This window comes from Balaenoptera acutorostrata, chromosome 15 (assembly GCF_949987535.1).
Source record: "Balaenoptera acutorostrata chromosome 15, mBalAcu1.1, whole genome shotgun sequence".
Lineage (NCBI taxonomy): Eukaryota > Metazoa > Chordata > Mammalia > Artiodactyla > Balaenopteridae > Balaenoptera > Balaenoptera acutorostrata.
This window is the reverse complement of record NC_080078.1, coordinates 39,399,012-39,415,061: the sequence shown is the minus strand read 5'-3', so window position 1 is coordinate 39,415,061 and position 16,050 is coordinate 39,399,012. Positions and strand designations below refer to the sequence as shown.

General features: G+C 61.2%; 1 protein-coding gene across 3 annotated transcripts; it reads left to right on the top strand.

The window, feature by feature from the left end:
- Positions 1 to 15,281, top strand: PIGQ (phosphatidylinositol glycan anchor biosynthesis class Q). Of its 3 annotated transcripts, none has more exons than XM_057528662.1 (10): positions 1 to 733; positions 2,520 to 2,651; positions 2,862 to 2,910; positions 4,475 to 4,601; positions 4,909 to 5,062; positions 5,196 to 5,307; positions 5,921 to 6,001; positions 6,550 to 6,664; positions 8,194 to 8,255; positions 9,092 to 10,468. In XM_057528662.1, the coding sequence occupies exons 1-10, from the start codon at positions 45 to 47 to the stop codon at positions 9,242 to 9,244; spliced, it is 1,674 nt and encodes a 557-aa protein (XP_057384645.1). In that variant the 5' UTR covers positions 1 to 44; the 3' UTR covers positions 9,245 to 10,468. The 3 variants fall into 3 exon arrangements, with proteins under 3 accessions (XP_057384645.1, XP_057384646.1, XP_007181853.2); XM_057528663.1 differs by lacking the exon at positions 9,092 to 10,468 and adding an exon at positions 14,966 to 15,281 and having other exon boundaries at positions 2 to 733; positions 2,790 to 2,910; XM_007181791.3 differs by having other exon boundaries at positions 2 to 733; positions 2,790 to 2,910.
- The last annotated feature ends 769 nt before the right edge of the window (positions 15,282 to 16,050 follow it).

Sequence of the window (16,050 nt, the reverse complement as noted above, 5' to 3'; positions counted from 1 at the left end):
AGCAGCTCTGAGCTGAGCCCCTCCTCTCTTCCAGCGGCCCTGGCATGGTGCTCAAGGCCTTCTTCCCCACGTGCTGTGCCTCGGCAGACAGCGGCCTCCTGGTTGGACGGTGGGTCCCGGAGCAGAGCAGTGCCGTGGTCCTGGCTGTGGTGCACTTTCCCTTCATACCCATCCAGGTCAAGGAGCTCCTGGCCCAGGTGCAGCAGGCCAGTCAGGTGGGCGTGACTGTGCTGGGCACCTGGTGCCACCGCCGGCAGGAGCCGGAGGAGAGCCTGGGCCACTTCCTGGAGGGCCTGGGTGCCATCTTCTCCCACAAGCCCTGGTTCCAGCTATGCCGGGAGAGAGGCAGCAAGTCCTGGAGCTGCAAGGCCACCCACTGGCAGGGGCCCACCTCCCATGCCGCCTCTGGCGAGGACCAGGTCATGCTTATCTTCTACGACCAGCGCAAGGTGCTGCTGTCCCAACTGCACCCACCCGCAGTCCTGCCCGACCGCCAGGCTGGGGACACCACAGCCAGCGCGGGGGGCCTGGCTGCTGTCTTTGACACAGTGGCGCGTAGCGAGGCACTCTTCCAAAGTGACCGGTTCGATGAGGGCCCCGTGCGGCTGAGCCACTGGCAGTCGGAGGGCGTGGAGGCCAGCATCCTCGTGGAGCTGGCCAAGTGGGCAGCAGGGCCTGTCTGCCTGCTTCTGGCCTGCCTGCTGTCTCTCGTCTCGGCTGCCAGTGCCTGTCGGTAGGTGCCCCTGGGCCAGGCGAGGGAGAGTCGGGCCCCTGAGGCCTAGGCCCACCCTTTGGTGTGCAGGGGTCATGGAGGCCCAGATGGCCCTTCTGAGGCTCACGACTGCCCCCTGCACCCCGACTCTCATCCCACGCTCCCTCCCCACTGTAGCTCAGAGGACACCCTAGTGGTGGTTTCTGTTCTGGTGCCCCTCGCTCCTGTGGCAAAGCTAGGCTTCCTGGAAGCCCCTGTGGTTGCGTGGGACACACTGAGTAGGGATACATGGTGACCCTCAGACAGCTCAGGCCTCTGAAAGGAGAATTAGATGATGAACAGACCCGGGTTGTTGCTGCGCAGGGGCCACTGTTTGCCTTGCTGGGGAGTTGCTTGTCCTCCTGCAGACCCACAGGCCCACCTGCTTCCCTGGCCTCGGCCTCGCAGGAGAGGCAGCCCTGGGAGGCTGTGGGACAGCATCCACTCGCTGTCTGGGTGGCTGGGGGCGTGGTCCCCACCCTGGGCCGCTCTCTAGAATTACCGGAACACTCCTGGCTGCGGGCCTGGTTGAGGGATTTGTAAAAGCCCCTGGGGGCCCTGGGGATGCTGGGGCAGCACGCGGATGTTCTGGCGAGTTAGCCGAAGGACACTCTCTCTGTGAGAAGCCACCTCCCTGGTGGCACCACCTGGTACGGGACAACTGTGCTCCATCTTCAGGTCTAGGGGTTCGGCTGTCAGGTTTGGGGACTGGCCTCGCCGGCTCACCAGGGGCTCTGGGAGCGCTTGGGCCTGTCCCTGCAAAGAGACCCCAGCAGCTATGTGTGCACACCACCTTGGGCTGTGGGGGCTGCTGGGTATCCTGACCTGCGTGGTGGGTTTCAGAGCTTCACAGCCCCTTGGAGTGAATCGTGTGAAAGTGTGTCTGGGCCTGGGTGCAACTTTGGGAAGAGAAGTTCCTTTTGTCAGCTCTCAAAGAATGCAAGAAAGGTTTTGAACCGCTCGAGTGCCCTGAATCCCGATCTGCCCCTTAGGTAGGCAGGTGCTGGCTGTTGGCAGAGGTCAGAGCCCTGTGACGTCCATGTGGGGCATGGCTGTTGCTGCCCAGGGCTGGCCTGAACCTCAGGGAGACCCTGCATGGGGTTCTCTGCAGCCCATGCGAGGCTGCCTTCCACTGGACTGGAACGGGGGGTGCGGTGCAGACCACACTTCACTCTTGGAATTGGGTCAGAGTGGCTTGGCTGAGGACAGAAGCTTCAGACCTTCAAGGTCAAGACCTCCTTCCTCCCGAGGGCCTGAGCATGGTCATCTGGCGGCTCTGCACTTTGCACGAGGTCCCTCCTGCCGGCAGCGGGGCTCTGGGTGGGAGCCAGGCTCTGAGTTGCCATTGGACGCTTTCTCCACCTTTGCTTGAGAACATCTCCCCTCAATGCCTGCATGTCTGTGAAGTGTCTGGTGCTTTCTTTGCTGCGTGAGAGATCAGTCTCATTGGACAGTCAGGTCAGCTGAAACCCTCAACACGGACACCCGTCCTGCAGGCACTCAGCTTCAGTGCCTGGAGTCAGCACCTTGCGTTCCCAGTTGATGGTCGTGAGCGACCGCAACCCACGCTGGGCTGCCCACCTGGGTCCTCCCCCCATGTCCCCACCCCGCTGAGTTCAGGAGTGTGGCTACTGGTATTTGGGGCTACCAGGGCCCTTCCTCTCTGCACGTTGAGGGATATTGGCCACAGCTGAGATGGCCCTCCCTCCCTGGCGGGCAGAAGAACCCCAGAGGACCCGGAGGCCCATCCTTCTCCCCTCCTCCCCAGGGTGTTCAAGCTGTGGCCACTGTCCTTCATCTGGAGCAAACTCTCCACGTGTGAGCAGCTCAGGCACCGGCTGGAGCAGCTCACACTCATCTTCAGCACCCGGAAGGCTAAGAACCCTGCCCAGCTGATGAGGTGAGGGGCCTGCCCTGGTCTCCACAGTGGCCAGACGCGCCATGGGCCCAGCCCCTTCCCCACAGCAGGCCTGCCCAAGCTGACCCTTTCCGGCCATGCCACCCTCACCACTCGCTCCTGTTGGACCCCTCCTTCCAGGAAGGCCAACATGCTTGTCTCTGTGCTCCTGGATGTGGCCCTTGGCCTCATGCTGCTGTCCTGGCTCCACAGGAAGGACCTCATCGGGCAGCTGGCTGATGCCCTCATCCCTGTGGCTGACGTGAGTTGGCTGAGGTGTACTTGAACACCTGTTTCCCAGGGTTGAGGGGCAGGACCCTTCCTGGGGGCAGCAGAGGCCCCTCAGCCAGCCAGAGCAGCTCACCCCTGACCCCAGACAAGTCCCCTAGGAGCTGCTGTGTCTTACAGAATAGGTGGGGCTGTGTAGACCCGGGCCCTCCAGCTCCTGGCCTCTTCCTGAAGGTGGGCTGTTTGGAGCCCCCTTGTGTTGGAGATTTTAGGGGGAGCCACCTCCCTGCCAGGCTGAGTGTCATGGCATCCCCATTGCCTCCCCACCGTGCATGACCATTTCTGCTCTCCTGGCTCTTCGGGGTGGCTCACTTTCGGCCTGGGCGCTCTGCACAGTCAGCGTCACAGAGACCTTGTGTGCGTCCAGGTGTCTGTGTGGTCGAGCTCAGCCTCCCACCCTGCTCCCAGCACCAATTCTGCAGCTCCCATGCTGAGAGCCAGAGGCACCAGCTCATCGGCTGTGCTCCTGAACTTGCCCTGCACAGTCTGTGCACCATTCCCAGGGCCTGGGCACTGCCCCAGCCTCCTCTCCCTTCCACAGTCGTTCTCCCACGGTCTGTCCGTGCTGGCTCTGAGCCTTCGTCTTCTCTGCCTCCTTCGGAGGCCCTGTCACTTCTGTTGGGAGATTGTCTTCTTGCCTAGGGCAGCCCCTCTGGTCCCTCAGTGCCCCACCCCCCCGCCCCCTCTGCCCAGGCCTCTGTGGGGCTCCTGGCCCTGGGTGTGGTAGAGCGGCTGCAGCCTGGCTGCAAGGTCCTTGTGGGCTCAGCCGCTGCCTGCTGTCATCAGCATCCAGGCACAAGTGTGCACTGGGCCTGCTTGTGGCCAGGCCAGGACCCTGCAGGCAGGAGCGCCTACAGGCCAAGAGTCCCGTAGCTTCTCAGGGAGGCCTGGCCCAGGAGGGAGGAGGGAGGACCCAGGGGCTGGGGAGGGGGCTTGGCTGCTTCGCCCTGCTCATCCATGCTCTGCCTTTTGGCCAGCTTCATCCTAGGCCTCCCTTTTGCAAAATTGCTCAGAAATATAAATATTTAATTTAAAAATGAAAGCCTCTTCCTGCCGCCAAGCTCTTATCCTTTAAATATTAAATAAGGTCTATTTATAAAGAACATTCTGTTCCCCTTCTCACTGCTCCTGACACGGCAGAGGCCTTCACCCAGGGTTGGGAAAGGCCTGCATTGGTACGTGGGAGGGAGGTGGCAGACTGTGGGGCAGGGATGTCGGTCCTGTGGCCTCAGTGTTGGTGATGAGGCTAGGAGTCCTGCAGGCCTGCCCCCCCAGGGCTGGCACAGCTTTCCTCCTGGGGCGGCCAGGACAGTAGTTGGCCTCTCTGCTTGCTTGTGAGGGTCCCTGTGCTATCTCTGGTCCTCACTTGACATTGTTCTTCCCTCTGCGGGACCCTCCAGCACCCACCTCCCGCCCCGCCCACCTGCTACGGGGGCCCCTGATGGGCTTGACCCCCTCACTCTCACGCAGGGTCACCCAGATGGGTAACCGGGGTGGGGCCAGTTGATGGACGGTGTGGCCCTCATGTGTCCTCGCAGCACGTGGCCAAGGAGCTCCAGCATCTGCTACAGTGGCTGATGGGCGCACCCGCTGGGCTCAAGATGAACCGGGCTCTGGACCAGGTGCTGGGCCGCTTCTTCCTGTACCACATCCACCTGTGGATCAGTGAGTGCCAGTGGTCAGGTGGGCCGCCTCGGGGTTTCACCCAGCCCCACTGACCCACACCTTGGCTCCTGAAGCCCATGCCCCCAGGGACACAGACCCTAGCTGAGGGGGGGCAGTGGGGCCCAGCCAGGCCCTGTCCCCTTGGTCTCTGCTTCCTGTTGACCCAGCATCCCGTGTGTGGAGCCTTGCTGTGCTGTGCTGGCCACTCACAGTTTCCAGAAGCTTGGGGCAGCCATCCTCATGGTGGACTTGGGGGGACCAGGACCTCCCTGGGCTCCCCCCTCAAGGCTGACCCCCATCCCACCAGGCTACATCCACCTCATGTCCCCCTTCATTGAGCGCATCCTGTGGCACGTGGGCCTCTCAGCCTGCCTGGGCCTGACGGTCGCCCTGTCCATCCTCTCAGACATCATAGCCCTCCTCACCTTCCACATCTACTGCTTCTATGTCTATGGCGCCAGGTGGGTGTGCAACCCCCCACCCCTGCGGGCTGACCCAGTGCAGCCCCCCGAGCCCTGGGCACCACAGACAGGCTTCCGGGGCCGGGTGGGCATGGGGTCACCAGCCCAGCTCTGATGGTACCACGTCGTGCAGGCTATACTGCCTGAAGATCCATGGCCTGTCCTCACTCTGGCGCCTGTTCCGAGGGAAGAAGTGGAATGTTCTGCGCCAGCGCGTGGACTCCTGCTCCTATGACCTGGACCAGGTACTGGCTCCAGCTCCAGTCCAGCTGCCCCTTCAGATGGGCCGGTGCAGCTGCTCAGGCACCACAAGGGGCAACCTCACTCCTGTTCTGCAGGGCTCCGGGGTGTGCGGGGAGCTGCAAGGGGTAGGGTGTATGCGGGGCCTCAGACAGGGCAGAACCTTGCCCAGGCGGGGATGGACCCTGCTCTCGGGAGGCCACAGGGCTGCCGGCGCTTCAGGTGACCTCGCACGGGGCTTGGCTCTGGCTAGTCCCATTAGCTTGCTCAGACCTGACACGGGGACCCTGAGTGCTGCCTTCCAGGGCATGTTTTTTGCTGCCTAATTTTCACCACCCTTCTATCTTTGGTGTACAGGCTGTATACCCTGTCAGCTGGTCTCCCCAACCCCTGTCACCCCACGCGTCACCGGGTCTGGAGGCAGGTGTCCCTCCCAGTACTGGAGAGAGCTGTCCTGAGTGGGCTTTCCCAAGTGGTCTCAGGAAGCCGGCAGGCATTCCATCTCTGCTCAGTTACAGGATGGATTTGGTGGGATGGGTAGCAGGGGTGTGGCTAGTGCTGGCAGGGCTGTCGCCCAGCACGAGACTTTTGCTGATGCTGCATCCTTTCTCCCTGTAGCTGTTCATTGGGACCTTGCTGTTCACCATCCTGGTCTTCCTTCTGCCCACCACGGCCCTGTACTACTTGGTGTTCACACTGGTGAGCCAAGTGCTGTGTACCATGGGGGTGCTGGGCGTGTCACCTGGCCAGTGGACCTAGCCCACAGTGCTTGGAGTGGTGACTGCCAGCAGCTGTGGGCAGGTCGTCCATCCCTGCCGGCCACATGGGGTGTGGCTGTTTTGGACTCTGGGCAGTGTGTGCTGGCCCTGGAACAGGCAGGGGTCCCACCCGGGGGGGACACCACCCACTACTGCTCTGGGACACGCAGCTGGGTTCACGGAGGGCAGGGGTCTCCCGTGGTATGGGGGAGGCGAGCACAGACAGCAGGAGGGGAGTGGCCCCCAGGTGGCTGGGCTGAGGGCCCAGTGGCACGTTTCCCTGGGTTGGAGCACCACCTCCTCTGACCTGGCAGCAGGGCAGACCGCTCCAGCCTGTGGCTTCCCTGCCTCCCTGTGCTCAGGCCTCAGGTTCAGGGCAGGGTCCCTGCCCTCCTCTTGGGACCCGTCAGGCTGTTCTGCTCAGGGGCATGCAGTGTGGCTGTGGCCACAGTCCCAGGTCAGAGACCCTGAGCACTGTCTGTGATGCAGCTCCGGCTCCTGGTGGTCACTGTGCAGGGCCTGATCCATCTGCTTGTGGACCTCATCAACTCCCTGCCGCTGTACTCACTCGGCCTCCGGCTCTGCCGGCCCTACAGGCTCGCAGGTAGGTCTGCGTGCTGGCTAGGCAGCGCACCTGTGGGCCCTGGATGTGGCAGTGTGTGGGGCGGGCAGGGAGGACAAGAGCCTGGTCCCAGGGCGTGAGCTGGAGGGAGAGGCCCCCTGCCCTCAGGTTCAGAGGCCGTACAGGTAGCCCTCCCGCCTCCTCAGCCTCCCCTGTGACGAGTGTGGACGTTTGCTCTGAGGTCTGTCTGCAGTAGTCCTGTAGGTGGTGCCTGAAAGTGGCTCAGAAAAGACCTATCTCGTGTGGTTGTGTGGAGCTGTGTGTGCCTGCTGGTGCCCCTCCTCCTGGAGGGGACCGGCCAGGGTGGAGGACGCCGGGCTGGCCAGAGCTGTGTGACAGGCGTGTCTCCCACCCCGCCCCCGGCAGGCCACCACCTGCGGGGACAACACGCACCAGCCCAGCTGCTTCTGCCATCCCCTCTGCAGGCGATGCCCCTGTTTGCATGCTGACACCAGCCACAGGTTGGCCAAATCCCCCTGACGGGAGGCTGTCCCCACGGCAGGCCTAGGGAGGCCTGACCCAGCTGGTCACTGAGTTGTGGGTTGGCTCATCGAGTTCAGGGGCTTTGAACATAACGGGAAACTTTGAGGAGTTGCTGGCACGGCCCCTGAGCTGACCAGCATGCCCAGGAGGCCCTGGACTAGTTTGCAACCGGCAGCTCGGCCACACGCCAGAGTTCACGGCTGCTGCTCCCAGCCAGTTCCGAGTCAGAAGACATGAATGTGCATGTTCCCTGGGCTTTGGGCCTTGAGTCTGCCCGCTGGATGTCCTCAAACCCTTTTTCCAAGCCACGTTCTCCACAGACCCCCAGGTGGCCCAGGCCAGGGGCCCATGTGTAGTGCTGCCCATGCTCCCTGGTCCCCCAGCCCCCACCCACACTTCAGCACGCCTGGAAGCAGGCAGGTGGAGAGCCCGGACCCAGCACCTTCCTCTCCCAGCCCTCAGCTCACGGCTAGAGCAGAGTCCTTTTAACTTCACATAAAAGGCCACAGATGCCGCCTCTTCTCTCCACCGAGTTTGCCTTGGGGCCTCTTCATCAATTGATAATTAGCTCCTGTTTCTCCTTTCAAGAACCTTCCGCCTTGGGAATCCCCAGGCTTGAGAGCCCACACCGCAGGCCAGAGTGAGGTGGGTCCCTGAGTCAGCCGTGCACACAGCAGTTGGAAGGCACTGAGATGCCAGCAGGGTGCCCACCACCCAGCAAGTGCCTCGTCCACTCTGGGAAAACCCCCGTCCTACTCAGAAAGCAGCACAACCTGCCGGCTTTTCCCCGCCTGCCAGACCCACGGCTTTGGTCTCTCAGTGCAGTTCTGCAGGAGGCCCTGACGAGGGCCAGGCTGCAGCTCAAGGAGGCAGATGGGAAGGATGGGCTGGAGAGGCGAGCTGCTGCCCGGGCAGCCTGTAGCCCTCCGAGTGCCGCTCGGAGCAGGAGCGCTGGTGGGGGCGGCCTGCGGGGCCCTGGGAGCCCTGGAGGGCCACCCTCCCTCACGGGGACCTTGCTCTCCTTACAGCCGGTGTGAAGTTCCGAGTCCTGGAGCACGAGACTGGCAGGCCCCTCCGCCTCCTGATGCAGGTAAGGCTTCCACGCAGCCCTCATGCTGTTGCCCGCCATGAGGCCGCCCATGTTCTGAGGCATGTTCTGTGCCGCCCTGGGTGTGGGCCTCACGGGCCTGGGTGAGGTGCAGGCAGGAGGGCCCAGCAGAGCTGAGGGGTGGGGCCCGGGGGAGGCTCGCCCACCCCCAAGGCCTCTGGGCACCATGATCCTCTGTGCCTGGAACCTCCTCCAGCAGGGCCCATGTATGGGGTTCCCTATGCTGTGCCGGACACCCTCAACCACCCAGGGCACCTGCCTGCTGGGCCTGCATCCCTGTCTCCTGCCCTGGGCCCCCAGGCTCTCCTTCCAGGCGGAATAGCAGAGACTTGGCAAAGGCCTCAGGACACACCTGAGGCCTACTCTGTTGAGCTCCTTTATCTTAAGCAGTCTGGGGCCTGTCTTGCGGGAGGGAGCAGGCCAGGTGCCTGTGTTGCTGGATGCAGGCGTCCGGTTGGCCTGAGGGGAGAGGTCAGATGCTGAGGCAGCCGGGCCCTGTGTGGTTTTCTCGGGGGTGTCCTGAGACACTTCTCACTTGAGGAGGCTCCAGGGAGCTGAGTGAGTCCTGGAATGGAGGGGTCGGCGCCCCGTAGCCGGGCCAGAGCAGAGCACGCCTGACCGTGGCCCAAGCCTGCCTCCCAGGCCGCTCACCCTGACCCCCGTGTACCCCAGGCGAGAGCGCATCTGGCACAGAGCTGGCCCTGCCCCATGGTTGTCCAGCCCGGGGACCCCCCACGAAGGCCTGCCGGGCCTAGAGAGCTGGACTCCCAGGGAGTTGGGGGCTGTGTCCCGGCTGACTGCTGCCCTTGTGCTTCCAGATAAACCCCCTGCCCTACAGTCGCGTGGTGCACACCTACCGCCTCCCCACCTGTGGTTGCCACCCCAAGCACTCCTGGGGTTCCCTGTGCCGCAAGCTGTTCTTCGGGGAGCTCATCTACCCCTGGAGGCAGAGAGGGGACAAGCAGGACTGAGGGACCCTGGCCACCAGCCAGCCCAGCACCACCTCCTGCCAGGGTGTCAGGGTAGCACGTGGTCCTGCTCTTTGCTTTCCTGCCCCTGGTTGTCTGGGGCCTTTGCAGGCCCTGCCGGGGCCCTGCCCGTCGCATCTCCTCCTGACTTTGAGGTCGTGGGAGTGGTGAGCAGGAGGATGCGGGAACGGCCAGCCAGGCCAGCGGCCCACGCTCCAGCACCAGCACATTTGCCTCGGGAACCCCCTGCTGACCTGTTGTGATGGCACAGTTAACCTGGTGCACACCGGCCCCCCAGGCCTATCGAGGAGCCCCGTCCTGCCCCCCACCCCAGTCTATACCCAGACCCTAGGAGGGGGTGCAGAGCCCTGCCTCTGCCCACCATGCCCGTTCCCAGTGGGGTGGGCTGGCAGGTCTTTCTGGCTGCTCACTGGCACCCCACCCTGTCATGGGGTGGAGGGGATCCTTCCCAGGGTGCACTCAAGTGTCCTTGAGACTCTCGCCCCTAAGCATCTCCTTCCCTGGAAGATGCCCTCCTGGGCCCCCAGTGCCTTCCAGCTGTCTCAGTGGAGCCACAGCCAGCCAGTCGGGGATCCAAGCCACTGCTGACCCCCAGCGCAGTCCAGCAGCTCCAGGAAGCTGGGCAGCAGCGCCCCTCACGCCCTGATTCGCACAGGGCTTGTTGATGCTCCTGGAGAGACTGCTCTGCAGGAGGAGCTGCCCTCAGGGCTTTGAGTGTCCCTGTGTGAAGCCAGGCCACATGGGGTGCCTGGAGCTGTCAGCAGAGATCCACGCACCCACGCTGCCCCGTTCCTGCCCTGTACCCCTGCAAATCTTCCATCTCGCTCACTGGCTTCTCCTGGGCAGATGCTCGTGCAGCCCCCAGGGAGGGGCCCTAGCACTCAGGCTGCATCTGCCTGCTGGCCGCAAGCAGAATCTGAGTGTGGGTGTTAGCCCCAGAATCCCCAGGGGGAGGAAGCCTCAAGATGCGGGTGGCGTCACATACGGTGTGTCATCGTGGTGTTGGAGATGATCATGCTGTAGGTGGCGGGGCAGCGCTCTCTGTCCATCCCAGGCACTTGGGACTGTCCACTTCTGTCACCCACGCTCCTTGGCTGTGGGCCACAGTGGGAGGGGGCCTGGGGGAGTCCCCACCAGCCCAGGGTCGGGCAGGAGGGGTACTGGCTCTGTCTTTTCTGCTGGGACAATAAAGCCTCCCACGTATTTGGAGTGTGCCGCTCTGCCTTCCCATCACCACGTGGGCAGTGGGTCTGGGGAGGCGCCCCTTCTCCTGGGGTGGCGGGACAGCTGGCCCCCACTGTTTGTCTTGAGATGACTACCATGCCTGTTTCCTGTTTGTTGCCAAGCTGCGGGGCACTGGGCTCCCTGTCCCCTAGAGCAGGCCTCTTTGCAGGTCTGGTGCATGTGTACGTAGGCTCTGGCCCCTTGAAGATGTCCTTGTGTGGATGGATGGACCCAGGGCCACTTGCTTTCCAGTTTTGGCCTTGCTGTGGTGTGAGGAGCTCCCAGGGCAGGGCTGGGAGCAGGGGTGCAGACCTCTCTGGGAGCAGGGGTGAGCTCTGATATATATATGTCACCACCTGAAACCTGTGGACTCCACGCAGGAAGGGGCTCTCCCTGATGGGCTCTGCCTGACCTGCAGCCTCCAGGGACCCTCAGGTGGCTTCCTCTGTGCCTGCTGTACTGGCTATGGAGGCAAGGGGTTGGAGCCCAAAGAGGTCACTCAGCAACTGCCAGGCCTGCATCACCACTGAGGGTCAGCAGAGGGCCCCACATGGGTCCTGGTGGGCAGGACCACACCCCAGAGCCTGCTGAGAAGAGCCTCCATCACCTGCATTTCTGGGGCCACCTTCCCAGTCACCAGATGCCAAGACACGGAGATGGCACATGGGGCCTGCCTCACCTCCCGCTGAATTCTCTCCCCTGCTCCGCCCAGCCTGCTAGGCAGTGGTGGCTGTGTTCCAAGCCTTTTATGGCAGCTGTCACTCTCGTGCCAGGTGAGGGGCTGCCTGCCCATCTCCCGAGGGCCAGCCCAGGCCTGGCACCAGAGCTGGCCGAGGGAACAGTGGTCACTCCAGCCACTAGCAGCCACCAAGACGTGCCACCTGCATGTCCTAGGCTGCTCCCATCCTGTGTGTCGTCCCTGGACCTGTACAGCCCTTGCCTAGGGACAGCCTTCATCTGTGGCCCCTCATCCCCAACCCAGGGCTCTGACCACCCTGCCACGCTGACCTGGCAGAGCCTTGTCCTACAACTTCTCCGAGGCTGACCCTCAGGCTGCCCTGAAAAGTGGACGATTCCCCTTTCAGCTGGGGCCACCACCTCCCAGACAGGTCCTCACGGCCACCCACAGAGAAGGGCCCGGTGCTCTTCCAGTGTGGAGACAGGCTCAGAGAGGGGCGGTGAGCTGCTGAAGCAGGCGGTCTGAGCCACATAGTTCACTCCTGCCAGCTCCCTCCTGTCCTTGAAAACTTACTTTGATGTGATTTCAACTCAAAGAAACAGCTAGCACATCACAACCTTCAACAGATTCCCCGGGGCTAATGTTCTGCCACAGCTGCTTTTTCGTGCTCATGCTCTAACTTTTCTAAACCATCTGATCATCAGTTGCCCCAGTTGTGTTCCTAAGATGGCCAGTGTATATCTTGTAAGGCCAAGGACTGACCTGTGTAACCAGGGCACAGCAAGGAGCATGGGTGGGGCCACCTCGCTTCCCGTACTCCTGGGCGCCAGTCTCAAGGACCCTTTGCCTTCAAGCACCCCACAGCCCGTCTCTGCCTTTCCCAGCACTGGGGTCCTCAAAGATCCAGCCAGTCACTTGGTAGCCTGTCCCTATGTGGGGTTCGTCTGATGATTCTGAGATTCAGCTTCTGTGCTCTACACCGTGTCTGCCCAAACCAGTGACGTCAACCTGACCCACCAGGTTCTCCTCTGTAAAGCTACTCTCCCTTTTACATAACAAGTGATTAGTACAGATATTTTCAACCACGTGACTGTCCCGTCCCTCCTCCCCCTCTGGCCCACTAGCTGGCAGCGTCCACTATTGATTCTTGCCGGATGCACACAGCTTTCTGCGCCCTCTGCCTGTAGGACTTGAGTGGGGCCTCTCCTGGCAGCAGGCCTGGACTGGGGGTCAAGTAACTGACACTTGTGTGAGAGCTCCTAGGGCACCAGGGCCAAGGTCTGTTTGCCCCAATGGGTGGTCCCCAGGCCCTTCTCAGAGTGGACAGCTTTGGGTATCCTGGAGTGGGGGGAAGGAGACACCCCAGACCACTCGTTTGTTCCCTCCTGGACAGAGGCTGGGTCTGGAGGCCTGGCCCCCATCCTTGCTCGGAGCCAGTGGGTGTGGGAACCGCAGGGGAGACTGTCAGGGCTCTTCACCAGACACCTCCGGGGCCTTCAGAGGGGCCCAGAGTTACCCTCGACCACGCAACACCTGGGCGCCTCACAGGGCTGACCCAGGACCTGCGAGCGGAGGGCTGTTCTGGGCTGCTTTGTCCTTGGCCTGAGGTTCCTCCAAGGTCCCCTGGGCCAGGCCTGGCACTTAGTGGGTCCCAGAGCGTCCTTGCAGAAGGGCATGCAGCTATGTTGGAGGCCAGCTCCTCCACCCACAGGGCCTCCTGGACAGCAGGGAATGGCACCCCTCCAGCCATCCCTCCCTCGACTGGGCCCCACTGCCCCAGACCCTGTGGGTTCCTGTGGTGCCTTTCTGCTCTGAGGTTGGGAGGTCGGAGGTCAGAGGGAACTGGAGCAGCACAGGAAACCAGTAAATCAGGGGGACAGGAAGCACCTGACAGAGGTTGCTGAGTCTTGCTCCCAGGATCAGACTCCATGGACAGGTTCTAGGGATGGTCACGCCTGCTGCACAAGCTGTGCTGGGAAGGACCCAGCCGGCCTCACCTCGTCCCTGGTGATGGAGAACCAGGCAGCGGGGCCTACAGCTGCTGGAGCCCCTTCGGGGGAAGTCCTGATGTACAAAGGGTGCTTTTGGTTTAAATTCTCTGCAAAGTGGAATGATAATAGTTTCTCACCCACCATCCCTTCTGGGCAGCCTCAGAAACCAAGGACATGTCAGCCCCACATGGCTTCCAGACCCAGAGAGGGGCCTCAGCGACTTCAAAGCAGGGAGTAGGCAAAGCCAGGCTGAGGCGGGCTCCAGGTTGGGTGTAGTGACCTCTGCCAGAGAGGCCAGCTTGGCCGTGGTTGGGGGGTGGCAGGCGGTGGGGACTCAGCTTCCCGCCCCCACCAGCTGAAGGCTAACAAGACTCCGCCCACTGGCTGTTGTTTCTGTAAACACTGTGTTGTGGGTGCATGTGCCCTTTCTGTACACGCTGGGGGCTGTGTCTGCTGTAAGCCAGCATCCAGGGTTTGGCCACTCCGTGGATTACGAATGAGCAGGTGGCCTTGCCCATCCCTGGCCAGCCTCTGCCCTTGAATGTCCCAGAGGGCCAGGATACCAGGAGAGCCTCTCCCTGAAGGCAGGTGAGAAAGGCCCAGGTGCTTGCTGCCCACCCAACAGAGGGACCAGCTCCTCAGGAAGCCTCCCCAGGCACCCCACCAAAGTGAAACAGCAGAGTCCACATGGCTCACTGCCCAGTGAGGGTTATCTGCAGCTTGCAGGGGGTGGTCACTTGGTATTGTGCCCCGCCCATGCAGGGGTCTGCTCTCTGTGAAGACCACCTGCTGCTGGAGACACAGCCCAGGCTCAGTGATCCCTTGGGAGGAGTTCTTGCTGCCCTGTTTCTCGCCTGCTGGACAGATGTGCCAGCCCAGCTGTCCTCGGTGCAGCCCTCGGGGCCTGGTCACTATGATGTGCTTGTTCTCTCTGCACAAACCTGCTTTTTAGGGAGCCCCAACTCACACGTGGCCTCTCCCTAGCACACACCCTCAGTGCCTCGTCCAGCTGAGTCTAGTGGCTCAGCTTGGACAACGTATCCTTTTGATTGATTTATAATTTTTAACAGCTTCATTGAAGCATATTTTACATATTATAAAATAAACCCATTTCAAGTGTGCAATTCAATAATTTTTAATAGCTTTACCAAGTAGTATAACCATCACCAATTTTAGAACATTTTCATCACCCCAAAGGGAAACAGGGTACCCATTAAGCAGTTACTCACCATTTCCCCCTCCCCCAGGCGCTGGCAACCACTAGTCTACTTTCTGTGGATTTACCTATTGTGGAAGTTTCACATAAATGAAATGTAGCAGGTATCAGCACTTTATTCCTTTTTATGGATGAAAACCCATTGTGTGGATAAGCCACATTTTGTTTATCCATTGATTTGTTGATGGATGTTTGGGTTGTTTCCACCTTTTGGCTGTTGTGAGTAATGCTGCTGTGAACATTCATGCACAAGTTTTGGTGTAAATGTATATTTTCATTCCTCTAGGAGAGGAATTGCTGCATTGTATGGTACTTTTATGCTGAACTTTTTGAGTTACTAGTTGTCAATTACATGTCATATGTGAATATGTTCTCGTGAAAATGTTATCAATGACGAGAACATCACTCTCCACCTCCAACCCCAAAGGAAACGATGCTGTCCATTTGGTGAGCATCATTCCAGGTTTTATCCTGTGCATACATAACATTTCGCTATATGTAAATCTAGAATGAAATGAATTAAGTTTTTAAAGCATAATCGTTGAAGTTGCACTGGATATACTGTACTATCATTTGCTTACTTGTCTTCTCAGGTCAGTATTGCCTGCATCTTACCTTGTTCATCGAAGGGGCTGCGTGAACCTGGTTGATTTAATGGCACCCTATCGGGGGCTCCAGATGGCTTCACTACTTTCACCATCACCACAGCGCTACAGTGAAATTCTTTGAGCTCATTTCTGAGAATTTCTCCAGGCTCAATGAGATACGGAATTATTAGGCTGTTCAACCTCCCTCCCAGAGAGCTGTTCCCCACATCCTGGCCCACATGCGACATTGCCAATCTGATATGTGAAAAAGGTATTATTTTGCTTCACTTTCCATCTTGCAGAGTAAAACTGTATCTTCGCACGACTTCATAGGCTTTTCATAACCCATCCATTCTGTAAACAACCCCAAAGTCACTTCCTCCTCGAGGCCCCCTGGTCAAGCCTCAGAGCCTCACGCCCTAACCCTCTTCCTGGGCCCTCCTGGGTCCCCCACCCGGCCTGACCCCGATTCTTCCCCGGGTAGGAGGCTCAGAGCCGGTGCTGCCGTCGTCTCTGGAGCTGGAGGACCACCAGCCCGCTGACCCCGACGTTCCGCAGCGTCGGGCCTTCGGAGCCCCGCTGTCACCTGCAGGCCCTGCCCAAGGGAGGGGCAGACGAGGGGCCAGAGCAGAGCCGCCGCGCTGGGGACCCTGCGCCTCCGCCAGCACACATGCGTCACCCCTCCGCCCCCTGCGCCCCAGCTTACCCCACCGCCCCCTCGGCCCCGGCCCCCGCGCGGGAACGGAAGTCCCGCCTCCCCAGCCACTCTGAGCGCCGATTGGCCACCCTCATCCCGCCACGCCTTCGCCGCGCCCCCCCACGCCCTCGCCGCGTCCCCGCCGCGGGGACAGCGGCTTCCGAGAGCGCTGTTCCGGGTGGGCTCCGCTCTCCTCTCCGGGGTCTCTGTGGGAGCAGCGGCCACAGCTTTCTAAGGGGTTCAGTATTGCTGGACCCAGCCGCGTCACCTCAACTCGGGGACCGCCACCATCCTGCTCCGTCTGCGGAAGGAAGGGGGCGTATGCAAACAACCTGGAGTTCCAAGTTCCTGATTGGTGAGCGTCTCGGAAGGGGGCGGGAAGCTCGGGGTGAGC

Bases quoted from the DNA above. Each gene is read 5' to 3' on its own strand.
- PIGQ (XM_007181791.3), top strand. From the start codon at position 45: ATGGTGCTCAAGGCCTTCTTCCCCACGTGCTGTGCCTCGGCAGACAGC. The intron at 4,602-4,908 runs GTGAGTGCCAGT...CCATCCCACCAG, and splicing joins CCACATCCACCTGTGGATCA to GCTACATCCACCTCATGTCC. The intron at 6,002-6,549 runs GTGAGCCAAGTG...TCTGTGATGCAG, and splicing joins ACTACTTGGTGTTCACACTG to CTCCGGCTCCTGGTGGTCAC.